We start from the raw sequence: 21510 nt of genomic DNA on the forward strand, positions 1-21510 counted from the left end.
GGTACAATGAAGCCACTGTTTTAGTTTGAATATATGCCATTTCTTGCCAGGCTGATGTAAGTCAGGTCGTATCTCATTCGCTAACAAATATATTCAAAAAATAATCACACTGGAAGGAAGCATGATGTATTCAAGATGCATGAAATTTTGAAAATGACTCAAAATGAGGCTTTGATCTTAAATGATTTTTAAACTGTGAAGCATTAATTGTGGGCAAAAGTTTTTTTTTCAGTTTACTAATCCCTTTGGTTGCTTGTCAGTGGTCATACCAGGGGTCCAGTTTGATCGAGTGCAAGCCAAACCTGCGAAGTAATGTAGGAAATAATACAATCTAACTAAATATACATAATCAGGCTTATGAAACACTTCCTTATGCATAGACCGCTTGCTTTCGCGAAGAAAGGAATGTTCTGGTGAATGGTGATTGCCAGTGGATTACTACACTACACTATGCCTTCCAAGATGATAACTACTTGGTAAGTCCGCTTTCACTTGAATTTCTGAAGTTACCCAACGAAACAAAAAGATAACATAGTTGTTTACTCCAGAGAAAATAGTATCTCAAGTTGTTAAACCAGGGTTTTTTTTTAAAGTGATAATCATTTACTTGTGATTGGTTTGATTAACCAAATATATTTAAAGGTAGAACATGTGTACTGTCTTATTAGGTGCATTTTTGTGTATTTTCAGTACTTAGTTATGGACTACTATGTGGGTGGGGATCTGCTGACATTGCTCAGCAAGTTCGAAGACAGGCTTCCAGAAGAAATGTCCAAATTTTACATAGCAGAAATGGTTTTAGCTATCGACTCCATTCACCAGTTACATTATGTACACAGGTATGTGTATATTTTTTATGTGAATCTTATGCTGCTATGATGATGTGGATTTTTGCCTATTTGACCTTCTGCATCATGCCCCCCACCAAACCCAAAGGTGTTGGCCATTTGCTGGGGTATGGTTATGCAGGTGTTATGCCCTTGCCAGTCGTTCAATCAAGTTGCTATCATTCAAGTGCGAGTCGGGATGGTGATGTTATATACTTTACTCGTTGCAGATTGCTTTAAGAGCTGATCACATGACTTGATGGTGATGGCATTAGGGTGTTGCAGAGGCTGCTGTTTTACTTTGAATTCTGTGTAGGAAAACGTTGCTAGAATCATTCTGTTAGCTGAATCTACATGTGCAAACCACTTTTTAAAAATTAAAACCCACAACCCCTAACATAGTTAGAACATTGCCCGTGAGTGTTGGCAGGCAATTTAATGTCAGGGCTTCAACTAACTAAATCGTGCTCTTGCCTGAAGTCCAGCAAGAGTCATTGATCAATTATCCTTCCAGGTTCAGCTGCTGAACCCTTTTTCATTGCCATGTTTGTGATTAGCGCAATCATCACAGTCCTTTGATTGTTGGAGGGCGAATTCTATTATTTTTTCACTTTTCACATTGGGATGCATGGTATAAAATATTGATGTCCGACTCTCTCACTGTTGTCAGTTGTGGATAATTTCTAGTCTGCTTGTGGATGTTTTGAATGTGTCTATCTACTAGCCGTTAGTCAATATTGTACATCGTTTATACGCATGCACCATGTTTTTTATGTAATGTCATAATTCTGGGAATTGTTGGGCAGTACCCTTCAAAATTTAACCAAGTACCATAGAAAAGAAATTCTAAAAGACAAAGCCTTGAACTTCAACCACATTATTTAGATGCATTTATTTAGCAGTGGTAATTTTAGTTCCTTATGCTGATATTACTGAAGTGTAAATGAATTAATACACATGAAAGTTTTTGAGTGTCTGTCTACCAATTATTTTCTTCTAATATGGAAACAGAAAATACTGGAAATGCTCAGCAGACCAAGTAGCATCTGTATAAAGAAAGCTTGTACTTGCATAGTGCATTCATGATCACTGGATGTCTCAAAGCACTTTGCTGCCAATGAAATCGTTTTGAAATCATAGAAACCCTACAGTGCAGAAAGAGGCCATTCGGCCCATCGAGTCTGCACCGACCACAATCCCACCCAGGCCCTACCCCCATATCCCCACATATTTACCTGCTAATCCCTCTAACCTACACATCCCAGGACACTAAGGGGCAATTTAGCATGGCCAGTTAACCTAACCCGCACATCTTTGGTTAACAGAAGTGTTAACAGGGTTAACTTTTCAGGCTTAGACATTTCATCAGTTTGAATGAAAGTTGATTGACTTTGAGACATTAACCCTGTTTCCCTCTGCACGGTTGGGGCCAGTCCTGCTGAGCATTTCCAGCATTTTCTGTTTTCCTTTCGGATTTCCAGCATTCGCAGCATTTTGCTTTTGAATATTTTCTGCATAATCTAACAGTGGATGCTTTGTAGGTTAGAATTATGTTTATTCATTGAACTACAATGTCTGGATTTCACATTCAATCACTAATTGACTTCAGTACTAAAACTGGCCAGCACAACCTGGAATAGAAGTAGGAAATGCTGGAAGTACTCAAGCAGGTCAGGTAACATCTGTGGAGAGAGAAACACAATTAACGTTTCAGATTGATTGTCTTTTGTCAGAACTTCATTGACCCAAAATGTTAACTGTATTTCTCTCTCGCCAAAGATGCGGCATGACCCGTGGGTTATTTCTAACATTTTTGTTTATTTTTATTTCAGATTTCCAGCATTGGAAGTATTTTGCTTCACAGCCGGAATCTCTGTTTTTAATTTCTTAAATCAGTAGGGCAGTTAATCATGTTGATATAGAATTTATGTGCATACTTCACAAGTCAATTTCACCCTGTATTTTGAACCATAATTCCCAGTATTTTGTGATATGGTATATAATCGATATCTTACAAAACACAGTACTTTGGCCTCCTTCTGAACTGCAGAGATTCTTTCAGCCCATCGAGTCTGTACCGACAACAATCCCACCCAGGCTCTATTCAAATAACCCCACATATTTACCCTGTTAGTCCCCCTGACACTAAGGGCAATTTAGCATGGCCAATCAACATAACCCACACATCTTTGGACTGTGGGAGGAATGATGTGGAGATGCCGGCGTTGGACTGGGGTAAGCACAGTAAGAAGTCTCACAACACCAGGTTAAAGTCCAACAGGTTTATTTGGTAGCAAATACCATAAGCTTTTGGAGCTTGCTGCTCCTTCGTCAGATGGAGTGGTCTCTGTTCTCCAACAGTGCACTGTTGCACTGTTCACTGTGCACTGTTGGAGAACAGAGACCACTCCATCTGACGAAGGAGCAGAAAGCTCCGAAAGCTTATGGTATTTGCTACCAAATAAACCTGTTGGACTTTAACCTGGTGCTGTGAGACTTCTTACTGTGGGAGGAAACCAGAGCACCCGGGGGAAACCCATGCAGACACGGGAAGAATATGCAGACTCCACACAGGTAGTGACCCGAGGCTGAAATTGAACCTGGGTCCCTGGCGCTGAGAGGTAGCAGTGCTTGCCACTGTGCCGCCCCCAAGTGTTTAAAATAATTCAGTGTAGGGACAATAAAGGAGCTCCGTACTTAGAACCATAAAATCCCAACAGTGCAGAAGAGGCCATTTGGCTCATCAAGTCTGCACCGATGCTTCAGATGTAAGAGCTAAGACTACCAGCAGGTTTCAGGGCATTTCATATCACACAGTGGTGCTGAATAAAATAATATTTCAGTGATAAACCTGCCAAATGTTAGACCAAAGACATTACTACAGGAATAAACATGAAAAGAACAAAACATTTTGTTTAGCTTGCCTTATTTAAGTTCTCCTGCCCTGCCCACCACCATAACCTAACATTCGCTCTCTTTCCTTTTCCATATTCCAATTTTGAAGTGGAAGGTATAAACCCCTTTGTTCAATTTCTGTTTCAGTTTTATCCGGGTTTTCTTCTTTGTCAAGTTTTATTTTCACCTCTGCTAAAATGATCAGAATAAACTTGTATGTATTCAGCTATACAATCTAACTGAAATCAGAAAATGCTGGAAATACTTATGTTTGGCAGATCTCGGGCAAAATAAATAGAGTTAACGTTTCAGATCTGTGGCCAATCACCAAAATGAGAGAACCTAGCAATTTTAATAGCTTTCGATCAAGGGAGAGAGTGGGAAAAAATGCAAGGGAAGAATGAGTACATTATGAATGCAAAATTAACTCAAACATTTTTTAGGTGTGGTGGTTAAGTGTCAGGCTTCCCCAGAGCTTACATCAATGACCAAGGAGTTTTGAAATGATGTATTAAACATTGTGCTCTCGGGCTCTGTGTAAACCTGTGTAAGTGTACTGTGCAATACAAATTTAAGTCTGGAACAAAACCGACCATACAGAATGCAACACTGGAATGTGTGGCCTGGGTTATAGAAGAGAAGCCAGAATGAGAAAAGTATGAGTTTTATAAACAAACATTTCATGGAAGACTGCACTAATGAGAATTTCGTAAGTGGCAGAATGTTATGCATAAAATAAAATAACATTTTTGATTAAGAAAATAAGATGCTCATTTTATTTCACCACAATTTAGACAAGTAAAAATAACTTAGCTGCAATTTAAATTTACTATATGTAATTTTATGTTTGCTGTTGGAGCCTTATTTGGAATTCAGACCGTCGGGAACAGTTCAATCCATACACATCAAGGTAGCAGATGTGAAGAACATTTGTGCCTGTATAGTTGTGAACTTCATGCAGTGCATTGCATTAATTGTTTATACAATTCTGACCGTCTGGCAACTTTGCTGCAGACTTGCAAATTGAATTAAAGAGTTTTCAAGTTAAATTTAGTTTTCAGTATCAGAAACCGCCTGATTGAATCTTTTTATATTTGATGATTAAACAAAAGTTTAATTTCAGTAGCAATACTATAGCAGCACTGCAACCTTTTCAGTAATGGCACTTGAGTGCATGTTTTAGTTAGGATTTTGGCTAAACTCTCCACGGGACTTGTGATTTGCACCCTTTTTATTGTAGTGGGAAAGGTGCTAAAGTAACTTTCAATTACTGTTAAGTGCTAGAAGAAGCAAGCTATAATGACACCAGCAACCATTGATCATTAAGGTCTAAAACCGTTGGCTTCAAAAGAAATGGTTTTACAAAAGCAAGCCTCATGAGAAAAATGTCACAGATCTGACCACCAGGTTTACTTCTGGCACAGATGTTCCAGTTGGGTGAATGAGTGACGCGCTATTTATAACATCTCTTCCAAAAGACCATGGCAAAAAACAGAAACTCTTCTATTTCATTCAGAGCCTGCTGATTTCATGGGAATTATAAGAAGATTTCTGAATAAAATGGTTCACTCCCAATCAATGCTAACTTTATATACATCGTAGAATAGATGCAGCTTTTGGTTCAGCAAAGATTTCCTCTGATTTACCATGGCTAATCCACCTAAGCTACACATCTTGGTACAAGAAGGGGCAATTTAGCATCGCCAATCCACCTAAGCTGCACATCTTTGGACTGTACAAGGAAACCGGAGTATCGAGAGGAAACCGGAGTATCGAGAGGAAACCCATGGGGAGAATGTGCAAACTTCACACAGACAGTCGGCCAAGGCTGGAATCGAACCCAGGTCCCTGGCACTGTGAAGCGGCAGTGCTAACCACTATGCCACCGTGCCGCCCGCCTGATGAAACAGTCTAATTAGATATTCAAAAAAAATGTTGTGAATTAACCTGAATCAGGACCAAGTTTTCTACTCACTTCACTGATTGAATATAATGGTTTGTATGGCATTGATACAGGCCCTGAAGATCCTAAACTCGATACCTGATCTCTACTAATCTCAGTTGGCATAGTTGACTTCAGGTCACCAATTTTGTTATTTTGAGTTGAGATTAGTTGAAGGATCAGCCAACTAGTTTAGAATCTTGGGTTTGGAGAGGGTGTAAAAATTAAGCAGAATTCCCACCTCTGCTCTGTACCCAACAACAGTTTGAGTTGCCCTCAGTTCAATTTCCTACCTAACAGCACAATGGATGTACCCATACTACATAGTAATGAATTCTTTTTTAAGAAACAAGTTTGCGGCCCAAAAGCTGAATCACACTGTGACTTTATTTAGTCTTTGTATGAATTTTTTGATGCAAGTTAAATAGCCATAGTCCACAAAGGACTGTGGGCATTTCTCTCCATTAGAGAGAGAGAGAATTGATTATTTTTGGTTGAGGGGCAGGCACCACTCTGTAAACATGGGGCAGGGCAAGGAGGCAGGCCTACATGAACTACCGCAGAATGTAGACATGTAACAAACATAGACAAACAAATTCAGCAGGTAAAACGAGTGTGAGCAGGAGATTGAAAGAAGGATAGTGTTGACTTAAAATTACAAACCAGTACTTTAGTGCCAAAAATGTAGGAATTATGTATAAATTTCATCATTTAAGTACTCCATTGAGGCTCAGAATCATGTAAGGGATAGGACTACATCAATACCTTTCTGTCGTGCAACTATGGGGTTGAATTTAATTGAACTACTTGAGTTGCTTTGATTGCTCTGGGTGTGGTTGGGGTAACCAACTACATAAACTGCAACAGTTCAGGAAAGTGGCTTATTGCCTTCTCGAGGGCAGTTAGGGCTGAGCAGCAGATGCTGGCTTTACCAGTTATGCTCACATCCCAAGAATTAATTTTAAAAAGTTGAATATATAACCTGCTGTCGAACCTGAAGCAAGGCTACCCTTTGTCATGGTACTGGAAAAACACTGTCTAAGGAAATGTACTGAGACACAAGTGGTAGGGAAAGTGGGATAGGGGTAGAGGTAAAAAAACTGGGACGATTGAAGCCCCTTTAACAAAAAAAAATTCTAGAGAAGCTTGAACAGAGCAATAAAAAAAATATACTTTCATTGTGACATGTATTCTGCCCTTCCTTACTGATTTAAAGAAAGTTTACCAGCTAGCATACTATGAATAATGGCTAATTACTCTAAAGGCTTGCATTTTTACAAAATTGCATGCAGTAATCAAAAATATATTTAAACATAGCAACTACAAAACAATGAAAACACATGTAAGGTGATACTGTTCAAAGCAACCTTGCATTAATATCGATGGAAAGGGTCTTTGGACTTGGAAGTGTTTTCTCTCTCCACGATGGCACAGCGGGTTAGCGCCAAGGACACTAGTTCGATTCCCAGCTTGAGTCACTGTCTGTGTGGAGTTTGCACATTCTCCCCGTGTCTGCGTGGGTTTCCTCCGGGTGCTCTGGTTTCCTCCCAGTCTAAAGATGGTGCGGGTTAGGTGGATTGGCCATGCTAAATTAGTGTCAGGGGGACCAGCTAGGGTAAATGCATGGGGTTATGGGGATAGGGCCTGGTCGGTGCAAACTTGATGGGCTGAATGGCCGCCTCTTGCTCTGTAGGATTCGATGGTTCTATGCTGCCAGGCCTGTTGCATTTTTACAACGCTGTTTTTATTTCTATCTATATCTAACTTTCTCTTGATTATTATATAAATATCAATGATATATTTTTATACATACGAATAGGGAATGGTTTGCTGAAGAAACTAGGAGATTTCAGATAAATAATCAATACAAGTACAAAAACAAAAAAAATGCTGGAAAATCTCAGCAGGTCTGACAGCATCTGTGGAGAGAGAATAGAGCCAATTGGGTCATCCAGGCTCAACGTTAACAAATGCTGTCAGACCTGCTGAGATGTACCAGCATTTTCTGTTTTTGTTTCGGATTCCAGCGTCTGCCGTAATTTGCTTTGATAATCAAAATCGTTATTTGTGCGTGAGTTTCCCTTTTCTGTCCCCTCAAAAATTGGTAATGGTCACTTTTATTTTGCAGGGATATAAAACCTGATAATGTTTTGCTGGACATGAATGGACATATACGCCTTGCTGACTTTGGTTCCTGCTTGAAGTTAATGAATGATGGCACTGTGAGTACTGTTTCTGGAAGTATGTTCTAGATATGTATTTGAAGAACAGCTACATTGGAACAGTGTTTACTGTGTACCCTAGTAACATTCAGGAAATAGTTATTTGTATGACAGGACATGCAATATATTACAATGCCTACTATATTGGTGAAGAGTACAAACAACTTTTTGTTCTCAAACAAAACATCTGCAACGTTTTGGTAACTTCCCAATTTTTTTTTAATGTCACTCTTTTTTGGTAATCTTAACTAAATCTGTTTACTTCTTTCAGTGTCCGGTTGTAATCATTTTGAAACTCAAAACTTAACAATTTGTTCTGTCTTGTTATAAACATGATTTCCTATGACTGATGCCTGCCAAACAACATCATTAAAAAGCTTCTGTAAAATCTTAGTTCAGAATTTCTCTTCTAATCTGATGAAAACCAGTAACTCTAGAGAAAGCTAAGCTGATTGAGATTTTGATAAGCATAGAATGAGGTGAGGGAATGAGAGAGATTCTGGAACAGTAATTTTTTTGTTTAGTTACACAATGATGCTTTATAATAATTGTGCAAACATCCTCCACCTTAAACAACCACCGTGCACTGTTGCAACCATGCGTATCATCCACATGCGCTGCAGCAAACAACCAAGCCACTTTCACAGCATCTTCCAAACCTGTGAGTTCAACCACTCAGAAGGACATGGGCAGCAGCCACTTGGGGAAAACACCAGCTGCAAGTCCCCCACCAAGTCACTCACTGTCCTGATGTGGAACTCTATCATTGGATCAAAAACTTAGAGCTCCTTTTCTAACATCAGTGAATGCACTTGCACCACAGAGGTTCAAAAAAGGTGGCTCATCACCTTCTCCTGGGCAATTATGGATGGATAACAAACGCTGGCCTTGCCAACAATGTTCACATTCCAAGAATGAATTAAAAATAGCTTTGCAATGACAAGTGAAAGTCAATGCATTTCACTTTATAATATTTGTGAAGATGGGATATACTAGTTGACCCTTTCATTAAATATCTGGATGTGAATGGTTTAAATCAATAACCTTTTGTTGCTGCATCTTCTTGGTTAAAGTAAAACATGCACGGATATGCAGGTTTCAGATGTACTTTTTTGTCTTTGCTCTTTAGGTGCAATCCTCTGTGGCGGTGGGTACTCCAGACTACATATCTCCAGAAATCTTGCAAGCAATGGAGGATGGAATGGGAAAGTATGGACCAGAATGCGATTGGTGGTCTCTCGGTGTGTGCATGTATGAAATGCTTGTTGGAGAAACACCATTTTATGCAGAGTCACTTGTGGAAACATATGGGAAAATTATGAATCACCAAGTAAGCCGCACTTCTTTTAGATTGATGTTTTTTAGATAATTTATGTAATGATTAAACTATTTGCAGTGAAACACAGCCATTCACTTTATAGAAAGAGGATGACTTTGTATCACTTTGTAATGCAGTACATTATGACAAGCTGGTCATATGCTTACCACATCATAGAAATCATAGAAACCCTACAGTGCAGAAGGAGGCCATTCGGCCCATCGAGTCTGCACCGACCACAATCCCACCCAGGCCCTACCCCCACATATTTACCCGCTAATCCCTCTAACCTACACATCCCAGGACTCTAAGGGGCAATTTTTAACCTGGCCAATCAACCTAACCCGCACATCTTTGGAGTGTGGGAGGAAACCGGAGCACCCGGAGGAAACCCACGCAGACACGAGGAGAATGTGCAAACTCCACACAGACAGTGACCCGAGCATCGAACCCGGGACCCTGGAGCTGTGAAGCAGCAGTGCTAACCACTGTGCTACCGTGCCGCGGTAAAAAATTGATTTTTTTTTTTGAACATGCCATTAGGGTTGTTCATTGTATCTTGTGCCCAGTTCTGATAATCACATATCTAGCTTTCTGATAACAAAAATGTAATGAAAACAATATATACTCAAGGAAAGCAGAATAAAACTTTGTTTCTAAGCTCATTTCTTTTTCAGGGAATACGTCTGTATAACTAGAACTCTGTCTTGTATATGAAAATGATACCATTAACCTGTATTTATTTGGATGATATTGTCAGTAACATCTAGTTTGCATCTTTGACAGGAACGATTCCAGTTTCCATCTCATATCACTGATGTATCTGATGAAGCCAGGGACTTGATACAACGATTAATCTGTAGTAGAGAACATCGCATTGGAAAAAATGGAATGGAAGATTTCAGAAAACATTCATTTTTCAAAGGGATTGATTGGGACAATATTAGAAATATTGAAGCACCTTACATTCCTGAAGTCAGCAGTCCAACAGACACTTCAAACTTTGATGTAGATGATGATGTTCTCAAAAATCCAGTTAGTACTTCAGTTTTAGTGGATTACTAAATGTCCTAAGACGGAACAGCTTAAAGTGTAACATCCAGTGGTACCATCTGATTATGGACGAGACATATTTTTTGATTTTTAGCCATACTTGTGTGTCATTTGACAGAACTACCACCCTTATGATAACACTTTTCCCTCACTTCCTCTTCCTTTCCAAATGTTGTTTTACTCCCAAAATTCCAGCAGCAGGAAGAAAGGTCTGGTGAGTCACAGGCCTTTGGCATAACCACTGCTAGATGGTTTATTTAATGATGTGACCAAGACCCGTCTAAATTAATCGGAAGCACTGGAAGCTCATTTAGTTGTCAGGCAGCTTTTGGATTAAAATCTGTGACCATCTGGAAGTTTAGACTGTTTTTGTTCCTAGACATCTGGTTATTCCATTGATTTTTCTCAAAATATTGACGTCCATCTGCAGAACACTTAATACAGTTTCCAGTTACTTAAAATGTGTGATGCAACTAATATAATTTGAATTATTAAAAACTCAAGTTTTAGGATGATTATTGTACATTTAAATATCTTGGTGTCGCTAATGTATGTAGATACGATCCTTGTGTTTTCCTGAAATAATTTATGCTGCTTTAATTGGTCAGAAATGCAATCCTGAAGCAAAGCCAGTTTGTAAAGCACACAACATTATTTACATTGTGTGGAATTCAGAATAGAGGGCTACTTGGGAACAAAATAATTAGAAATGGATCATTTTTAAATTAAATTTTGATTGTTTCTGGTTACTTTACGCAACACTTGTCACAACCATTAGCATTGTGTAACTCATTTGAAGTTCACTCTTTCTCAACCCACCCTCCCAAACCACCCCATCAAAAATGACCTTAAAATTTCTAAGGAAGATTAATCAGCAGTACTTCCATATTTTGACCAATCAAAAACTCTACTTTTCCTTTGAACCTTGCAATAAAACTGGGCTTCATAGAATAATATAATCCCTACAATGCAGAAAGAGGCATTTGGCCTATCAAGCCTGCACCGAAAACAATCTCATCCAGGCCATTTCCCCGTAACCCCACGCACATTTACCCTGCTAATCTCCCTGACGCTAAGGGGCAATTGAGTATGGCCAATCAACCTAACCATGTCTTTGGACTGAGGGAGGAAACCGGAGCACCCGGAGGAAACCCGCGCAGACTCCGGGAGAATGTGCAAACTCCACACAGACAGTGGTCCAAGGCTGGAATTGAACCCTGGTTCCTGGAGGTGTGAGGGTAGCAATGCTAACCACTGTACCACCCCGTTTTTGTTCTTTAACCAGAGAAGCAGTGTAACTAACGGGACTGTCAAATCTGATTTACCTTGGGAGAGAATTTGTTAATAATTGAAATGTAATTTGCCAGTTCGGCATAAAAATCTATTTGGCATTAGTTTTGAATTGGGCAAGGGGACACTGAATGAAACACCTCAAAGGCTAATTTAAAACTACAGAATAGTACAATCTTAGGATAGAATTCTCAGTAACACAGTGAGGCAAAAATTGTTTTAGAAAAAAGCATTTTAAGAAACAGTTGTGTTGTGATAGGAGGGGGAGATTGGATCTATGGGTTCTTTTCAGATGGATGAGTCAAGATCCATCAGACAGCTTTCTCACCCATATCCATAACAAGTCCACCGACTGAATTCTGGAATTGGAATTCCATGAACCTTGCTGCTTTCCCAATATCTTCCAAACTTTAAAGTTGGGTTTCCTTCAGCTAAAGTATTTTAGCAAAGAACAAGGAGTAGACATGGAGGGGTTTAGCCAACTTTTGTTTATTACGAGCTGGTTCAGTGTGTGCTCCCACTGAGCATCAGGACAAATCTGTGCTTGAACTGACCAGAACTAGCAGTCCTATTTTGCAGAAATACTTCTACAGCTCTAATGATTTTGAGGTGGACAGCACAATTATTTTATTTCTACATTTTAATTAACTTTGCTATTTTATGGCTAGTGTTCAGAGTTGATTTTAAATCATTAAATTGTCACAGTTTATTGAATTAAAGCCCTCCATTTATACTTAATGTTTTGATTGTCCTAGGAATTGGTGCCTCCAGCTACTCACACTGCTTTTTCTGGACTGCATCTGCCATTTGTAGGCTTCACATTTACCACCAGCAGGTAGACACTTTATTAAAATGCTGCAATGTTTTGTGTGAGTACATGTACTGTAGTAAACAATCCACTATTATTAACAAGTGGATCATAACTATATCAGCTTCTGAAAAACAGCTTAAGAAGTCTTTACTTTGTTTCCCATCCAGAATATTATGAAAATGCTCAACAATTAAAACAAACCGCACCTTATTATAAGCATGTCCTAATTAATCGAGTGTAAATTGTTCCCTTAAAGAGCTTTAAGTTCGCATCAAATGATATAAGTTGATAGTTCACAAAAACTAATTTTCTTTTGAGCAATTGACCTTTTGATGGCTCAGGATTCCACACAATCCTATATCTCACCCAGGTCATATTTGACGTGTGAGACCATGTGGCCAAGGTAGGGGATTATTGGTAAGCATGACCAATCCTTCCTTGATGTCCACAAAGCACTTTGAGCATGGAGTGCGATCCAGTGCAGGAACCTGGCTGATTTTCCTTCCCCCTAACCCAAAGGTCTCGAGCCAAAAAACTTGCCTTTGACTCAGATATCAGAGGGACGTTTTTTTACACAGAGTGGTGGGGGCCTGGAATGCGCTGCCAAGTAGGGTGGTGGAAGCAGACACGCTGGCATCGTTTAAGACTTACCTGGATAGTCACATGAGCATTCTGGGAATGGAGGGATACAAACGAATGGTCTAGTTGGACCAATGCGCGGCACAGGCTTGGGGGGCCGAAGGGCCTGTTTCTTGTGCTGTACTGTTCTTTGTTCTTTTCTTTGTTAATCATAGAATCCCTACAGTGCAGAAGGAGGCCATTCGGCCCATCGAGTCTGCACAGACCACAATCCCACCCAGGCCCTACCCCCACATATTTTACCCGCTAATCCCTAACCTACGCATCTCAGGACTCTAAGGGGCAATTTTTAACCTGGCCAATCAACCTAACCCGCACATCTTTGGACTGTGGGAGGAAACCGGAGCACCCGGAGGAAACCCACGCAAACACGAGGAGAATGTGCAAACTCCACACAGACAGTGACCCGAGCCGGGAATTGAACCCGGGACCCTGGAGCTGTGAAGCAGCAGTGCTAACCACTGTGCTACCGTGCCGCCCAAAGAAGCGTGTTCTTTGATCAACTTACTGAGAGCAAGCCAGGAATCAAACCTGAATCTTTCTCGTCTGCCTGTCTCAGCTGCTCACTTGTTTAATATGTTGAGTTGGGTGTGTCCTTGTGTAATTTAACACAAATTGAGTGCCATCATTTATTTAAAATATAACTTTAAATTGGAATGAACCATGTAGTTAAATGAATCAGCTATGTTATTCAACCTGTTGAAAATACATTTATTGTCCAATAAATGTAAGGTGCAATGGCATCTGGTGCATTATATTATTTTTCACAGCTAGTAGTAAACTGCACAATAAAATGAGTGACGTGGTTTTGAATGTGTTAGGTTGGCCAAGTCATCAGATCTGAACATTTTTTCATTCAGCGCTTGATCAGTATGGTGATTTGATCAAACATTCATTGTCTAATTTCGAGTGATCTTGACACGTTCTACTAAGAGTCACCCATGACACAGTGAAAGCATTCTTGCTCCAATAAAAAGATCATTCGTTAAACTAGTATTCCAGCAGTTTGAGCACAGAGTCATAGAGGTTTACAGCCTGGAAACAGGCCCTTCGGCCCAACTTATCCATGCCGCCCTAGACTGACACTTCAGTGTGATACTGAGGGATTGCTGCACTGTGGGAGATGCTGATTTTCCGATGCAATATTAAACCATTGCCCTGGCTCCCCCCTCAACTAGGTGCAAAAGATCCCACAACACTATTCAAAGAGTAGGAAGTTCTCCCAGTGCCTTGGATAGCATGTATCCCATAACTCAAATCAGTAAGACAGGTAATCTGGTCATTTATTTTAGTGCTGTTTGTGGGATCTTTATGCGCATTCATTATTTGCCATATTTCACTACGTTACAACATTGATTATATCTCAAAGATGAAGCATTTTGGAACACCTGAGGTTTTGAAAAGCGTTTATTGAATGTGAGCTTTATTCCTTTGCTGGGTTGCGTGACTACGTTCATTGAATTGTCAATGCTTAATCAAGTTATCTGATATTTCGAATGCAACAATGAGTAATGTGATTTGTTGTTTCAGTCCTTTATCAGACAGAACTTCTTTGAAACATGTTATGCAATCGGGTTCAATTGATGGGGATGCAGATGTACGAATAGATTTGGAAAACAGTTTGCAAATAGAGGCTTATGAGAGGCGAATCCACAGGCTTGAACAAGAAAAACTAGAACTAACTAGGAAACTGCAAGGTAAGTTTAAGATTTAAATAACAGGATAAGCATGAAAACACACAGCAGATCAGTCAGCATCTGTAAAGGGAAAAGACAAGTTGGTGCTTATGATTTGCAAGCATCATCAGATTTGGAAACCAATGTGTCCAAAAACACACAACCAAAAGGCTAGGTATCAGTTCTAAAGAGATATGCCCACTTGTAAGATCAACCTACCTTTTCTTTTTACAGGTACTACTTGATATGTTTATTTCTATCTTTTTTTATTATTCAGATTTCAACAGTCACAAGTTGTCTTAAAAGATCAAGATTATTAGATTGTTACTGCACTGGCACCTTTGCTGACCCCCAAGGATCTATCCTTGGCCCCTCCCTATTACTCATCTATATGCTACCCCTCGGCAACATCATCTGAAGGCACAATATTTTCCCATGTCCGCTGACAGCACCCAGCGCTGCATCACCAGCACCTCTCTCAACTCTTGCATTGTTGCTAAATTATAAGATTGGTTTTCTGACACCGCGTACTGGATGAGTAGAAATTTCCTCAAGTTAAATAATTGGGAAAACTGATGCCATTGTTTTTGGTCCCTGTTCCAAATTCCGTTCCCTAACTACTGACTGCATCCCCCTCCCTGGCAGTGGTCTGAGATTAAACCAGTCTGTTTGCAAATTTGGGGTCACATCTGAGCTTCTGATCTCATATTTGTGCCATCACTGAGACCACTAATTATACCTCCGGAACATTACTCTACTTTTGCCCCTGTCTCCGCTCATCTGCTTCTTTCTTATTCATGCCTTTGTTACCTCTAGACTCGACCACACCAATGAACTTTTGGCTGCTCTCCCACATTTTGCCCTCCATAAACTATTTTTTATTCTTTTCATGAGATTGTGCAACATTGGCTAAGCCAGCATTTTTTTATTGCTCATCCTTCATTGCTCTCAAGAAGCTGCCTTCTTGAACTGCTGTAGTTCATCCAGTGCCGATACGCCCACGTTGCTGTTAGGAAGGGAGGCCTAGGATTTTGACCCAGCGACGGTGAAGGAACGATGATATGTTTCCAAGTCAGGATGGTGAGCAATTTGGAGGGGAACTTCCAGGTGGTAGTGTTCCCATGCGTCTGCTGCCCTTGTCCTTCTAGGTGGTAGAAGTCGTGGATTTGACATTAAGGCCGTCTAAACTTTGCTGTCAGTTTCTCAACTTGCAGCAAGTCCTGCTCCCTGACACACATTGGTCAAGCAATGTCTTGATTTTAAAATTCCCATACATGTTTTGAAATCTATGTATGGCCTTGCCTTCCCAGTCTCTATAACCTCTTCCAGCCCCACAACTTTGAGATACATTTTGGCCATCTGACCTATTGTGACTTGGTGTCATACTTTATTTTTGTTATGCTCATGTGAAGCATCATGGGATGTGTCATGCTGTTAAAAGCCCTACATCAATATAAGATCTTGCTGTTGTTGTACTGATTTGACTTCAGTCCTGTATAATTTCTAATTTAGTTTTATATATTTGAACTCTTGTTTTAGAATCTGCACAGGCAGTACAGTCACTTCATAGTTCAACACGTGGAATGGGAACTGGCAGCAGAGATAAGGAAATCAAGAAATTAAATGAGGAAATGGAGAAACTCAGAAAAAAGTTAGCAGGTACTTTTTTGTCATATTTTGGCTTCTTGTACTCATGCCACAACTTTCTTTGTAGACTTATTTGTTGTACTTCTGTCTCTAATAAAGGTGATTGTGCTTAACCTATCAGGCTATTGCCATTAAATCAATAAAATCTGAATTGATGGAGGCTAGTATCAACTCTCAAATTATTCATTATCTTGAATGTCTTTTTCTAACCATTGATCATCACCATGTTTTCAGCATAACTGTTCCTCTTGTCCATAATACATTTCTCCTCCACTTTGCTCTTGGCCACTTCCATAACCATTCATCATTATTGTGATCCTCTCCAAAGTCTTCAACTAGGCACTGTGAACTTCTAAGCAAGTTAGTATTATATAGCCTTACACCTAAAGCTGCCATCTCTGGTTGGCCGTATTCTTTGAGAATTCACCAAATGACCACCTGATTCCGATGACCCCACCACATTTTTTCTGACTTTTTTTCAACCTTGGTATCCAACATTTTGGACAGTGGCCATTTGCCTTGATTCCTCTTTTGTTAATATCTAATTGAAATTAATAACCACAAGGAAGGAGAATCTGTTTTACTTAACATGCACATCATTCAATCTGTAAGCCTCAGGTCATGACTCAACTAGTTTCTCAGGTGATGAATTTCCAGGTTTTCAAGTGCCATCCTCTCTATAGCCTTTATGTTTCATTTGTAAAAGCCAAGGTTGGTTCACATCAGCTGCAGCCAGGGAAGCCAGACTTGGAATTTTGCAGCCTATTCAGTTTATCATGTCTGTGCCGGCTCTTTGTAGGAACTATCCAATAGCCCCACTCCTCTACATTATCTCCATAGTCTTTCCCCTTGCCTGAGGTGTGGCGATCCTCCGGTCAAATCACCACCAGTCAGCTCTCCCCCTCAGTCCATGGTCATCTGGGACTATGAAGACTTTACATTTTACCTTTATAGCCTTGCACATTGCTCCCTTTCAAATATCTCCAATTTCCTTTTGATGCTATTGAATCTGCTTTTTCCACCCTTTTAATGGAAAGACAAATGTAAAATGCGCTTTAAGGAGGAGGGAGAAAGAAACCCATATAAGTCAGATAGTTTAACATCTGTCTTTGGAAATTGCTGAAATCCATTATTCAGGTGGTAGCAGAGCATGTGGAAGATAATGCAAACAGGCAGATTCAGCATGGTTTTGTGAAAGGAAATTGTGTTTGACAAATTTATTCAAGGTCTTTGAGGGTGTAACAAGCGTGGCAGAATAGCAGGGAACCGGCAAACATGGTGAATTCGGATTTGATAAAAGGTATTTGATAAAGTGCCGAACGAAAGGTTACCGCACAAGATGATAACTCATGGTTTTGGGGGTGATATACTGGCACAGGTAGAGGATTGGCTAACAAAGAACAGTGTTGGGGTAAGTGGATCATTTTCAGCTTGACTAACTAGTGGAGTGTCACAGGGATCAGTGCTGGGGCCTCAACTATTTATGGTCCATATTAATGACTTTGATGATGGAACTGACTATGTCACAGCCAAATTTGCTGACGATACAAAGATACATAGGAAAGAACTCGAGGAGGATACCAAGTGTCTGCAAAACGATATAGATAGGTTAAGCAAGTGGACAAAAATTTGGCAGATGTGGAGTATAATGTGGGAAAATGTGAGGTTGTCCACTTTGGTAGAAAGAATAGAAAAGCCGGATATTATTTAAATGGAGAGAAACTACAGAATTCTGTAGTACACTGGGATCTGGGTGTCCTTGTACTTGAATCACACAATGTCAGCGTGTAGGTATTTCAGATGGCAAATGAAATGTTGACCTATATTGCAAGGGGGATAGAGGATAAAAGTAGAGGAATATTGCTACAAATGTACAGATCATTGGTGAGACCACGTAGGGTACTATGTACAGTTTTGGTCTCCTTCCTTTTTGGGGTGTATATATAGCAGTTCAGAGAAGATCCACAGAGTTGATTACTGGGATGAAAGGGTTGTCTTATGAGGAAAAGTTGAGCAGATTGGCCCTGTACTCATTGGCGTTTAGAAGAAAGAGGAGTAATCTTATTGAACCCTATAAAATCCTGTGTGGGCTTGACAGTTCTTGATTCCCCAACAAGATGAAACAGCCTCTCAGGATCTACCCTGCAGATCCTGAGAGGCTGTTTCATCTTGGGGAATTGAGAACTAGGGCACGCAGTTTTAAAAAAGAGGGATCTCCCATTCAAGTACGATGAAGAATTTCATCTCTCAGGATCATTGGCCTTTGGAATTCTCCTCTAAATAGCTAGAGGCTGGGTTATTGAATATGTTCAAGGCTGAATTAGACAGATTTATCAACAAAGAAGTCGAAGGTTCTGGGGGAGAGGCAGGAAAGTGGATTGAGGGCCCCAATCAGATCAGTCATGATCTTACAGAATGGCAGAGCAGGCTCCATGAGCTGAATAACCACCTCCTGTTATTTCTTATTTCATGATACTGTCAGGCGGTGAATTTCAGATCATCACCAAAGAAACATTCCTCATTTCTTCTTTGGATTATTTGCCAATTTTTTTTTTCTCAAATCCAAGGTACGGAGAAAGCCTTTCCATTTCCTTTGCCATGTATTCCTTTGTGCATCCAGGTGCAGGAAATGAGCTTCAATTGAAATCCAAGAAACTAATTTTCAGATTGGGGAATGTTTTTCTAAAAAGGTGGCTTGATATCCAATTGTGCGGACAAATTTTGCCCATCAAAGAATGAGTTAGATTCAAGATTTGTTCAGGACTATTCAACCCCATTTTAAGGCATAAATGTGATAAATGGAAGATGGCTGAAATTACATTTCAGATTTGCTAATGTTCTGGAAATGAGGTTGATCCTCATTGTTCAGGATGCACCTGGTTAGCAGGCTTGTACATCTCTCTTTCCCACTGGAGTTGCAGGTTCACACATGAAGGAAACAACTGGTGTAGGGGAAGCAAACTGTGTATTTTGTTTTGGAAAGGAGTACTTAAAGTTTATTCTATTAATCACACGAGTGACAGACCTAAGGACAAAATACATTTTATGTATGAGCCAGAGGCTCATATGCTTTACTTAAATGATCGGCAACAAGATAATCTTCCTGTTGTGACCTCAGCCAATAATTTTCGGCATTTCTCTTCAAATGCTCAGTGAAGGTAAAGTTCCAGGGATCCTGAAAGCAGAATTTGCTACCACATCTAAATTTATGAAGCTTATTAGAATCCCCGCAAATTGCTTTTAAAAAGAAATTTGAATGTCCCAACTTCAGACTCAAAGGATCTCATTACAACATTTAATGTAACAAACACAATGAAGTCAACACAGACTTAAACAGCAACCTTAGCCAGCAACCGAAAGCCCCACAGTACATTTATGCATCACACTGCACTCTCTCCATAGACTCATACGGTGAAATTCTCCTGGCAGGCAGGAGTGGAGAATCTATCAGAAACCCGCCGGCGTAAAACCATGTTGCAATTCTCCCAATGGCGGGTTGGCCTTCCTGTTGGCCGGTGGCATGAATGCAATTTGCATTCATTTGCATCTCATGAATGCTCATTGAAACAGCTGCCTGCCTGTAGTCTTGAGTAGAAAGTCCAAAGCTCTTCCTGACTCTTACAGGATCTCCCTGCTTTGTTAGGGTGAATCTTTCTGTCTTTTTGAAGAAAGTCTCCTTCACTCAACCCTTTGAGCATAATCAATTTCTGTTGCAAAAGTATCTTCTGGTTATTCCATGGTCTTTAACTCTTCACAATCCTTGTTTCCTCAAACATGGGTTCTGTCCTCACCAGCACCCTGCTTGGGTAGTCCTTTTTGTCTGTCTGACATAGTAACACCATATCTTTCATAGAAAAGCTCCATGCAGGCTATGGCTCTCACCATCATTTTTGATCATCTATACTCCACCCCTATGTTAAACATGGCTGTTGTATCAAAATTTAGTTAAAGAAAACACAGTTTACTGATTCCCATACTGTCCCTTGCTCTTATTCTGAGTAAACTACTTGAACTAGAAGTATAAATTAAGTTTTTGTATTGAGTACAACATGCATTTCAAATCAAGTTCATGGATTCTTTGTTTAGTAGCTATGGCACACCTTGTCAATAAAAATTCCAGAGACCAGTACTTCCAAGAGCTGGTGCATTAAAGGAGCATTAGAAAACTGGGCCTTCTACTCTTTTTGAGTTAGTGTCATCTAATATATCTGAATCCCTTGTGCCTATAATATCCAGTTAAGAAGATTTATGCTTCCTGGAAGAATCTGAGAGGCGCACACACTGATGCCTCACAACGCCAGGGACCCAGGTTTGATTCCAACCTTGGGTGACTGTATGTGTGGAGTTTGTGCATTCTCCCAGTGCCTGCGTGGGTTTCCTCCGGGTACTCCAGTTTTCTCTCTCAGTCCAAAGATGTGTGGGTTTGATGGATTGGCCATGCTAACTTACTTATTAGTGTCCAAAGACGTGTAGGTTAGTTGGGTGGATTAACCATGGTAAATGCGCTGGGTCACTGGGATAGGGCAGCGGGGTGGGACTGGGTAAGATGCTTTTTCGGTGAGTTGGTGCAGATTTACATGGGCTGAATGACCTCCTTTTGCACTGTAAGAATTCCATGGTTTCTATGATATTTGACCCTTTAGAGATTGTTATTAATACGAATCATAGCATCCCTATAATGCAGGAGGCGGCCATTCAGCCCATCGAGTCTGCGCCGACCACAATCCCACCCAGGCCCTATTCTCATAACCCCTCATATTTACCCCACTAATCCCCCTGACACTAGGGTTAATTTAGCATGGCCAATCAACCTAACCGGCACATCTTTGGATTGTGAGAGGAAATCGGAGCACCCAGAGGAAACCCAGGCAGACACAGGGAGAACGTGCAAACTCCACACAGACAGTGACCCGAGGAATTGAACCCGGATCCCTGGCGCTGTGAGGCAGCAGTGCTAACCACTGTGCCGCCCACTTTTATTTAAAGTGTCTAAAAATTCCACCTTCCTAGAAATCCCGGTACTGAAATACTTTTTGCTATTACCTTTTTCTAACACCAAGCACAGTTTTCATTGGACAGATAGATATCTTTAGAACATGAGGTGCATCGACAAAGCGTGCCAAATATTTGTGTAAATCTGGAGAGTTTTTGATCAAAGTTAACCTTATCGTCTCACCATATATGCTTCTG

General features: G+C 40.2%; 1 protein-coding gene across 2 annotated transcripts in view; it reads left to right on the top strand.

Annotated features, from left to right (window-relative positions):
* Window positions 1-21510, top strand: part of cdc42bpb (CDC42 binding protein kinase beta (DMPK-like)) — a 181123-nt gene that overhangs the window by 107131 nt on the left and 52482 nt on the right. For both annotated transcript variants that reach the window (XM_078234073.1, XM_078234074.1), the window contains exons 4-11: window positions 381-476; window positions 691-839; window positions 7793-7886; window positions 9016-9216; window positions 9991-10239; window positions 12303-12382; window positions 14528-14694; window positions 16213-16332. In XM_078234073.1, coding sequence (XP_078090199.1) covers window positions 381-476; window positions 691-839; window positions 7793-7886; window positions 9016-9216; window positions 9991-10239; window positions 12303-12382; window positions 14528-14694; window positions 16213-16332 — 1156 coding nt within the window. The remainder of the gene's footprint in view (window positions 1-380; window positions 477-690; window positions 840-7792; window positions 7887-9015; window positions 9217-9990; window positions 10240-12302; window positions 12383-14527; window positions 14695-16212; window positions 16333-21510) is intronic.

This window comes from Mustelus asterias, chromosome 18, assembly GCF_964213995.1.
Source record: "Mustelus asterias chromosome 18, sMusAst1.hap1.1, whole genome shotgun sequence".
Taxonomy (NCBI): domain Eukaryota; kingdom Metazoa; phylum Chordata; class Chondrichthyes; order Carcharhiniformes; family Triakidae; genus Mustelus; species Mustelus asterias.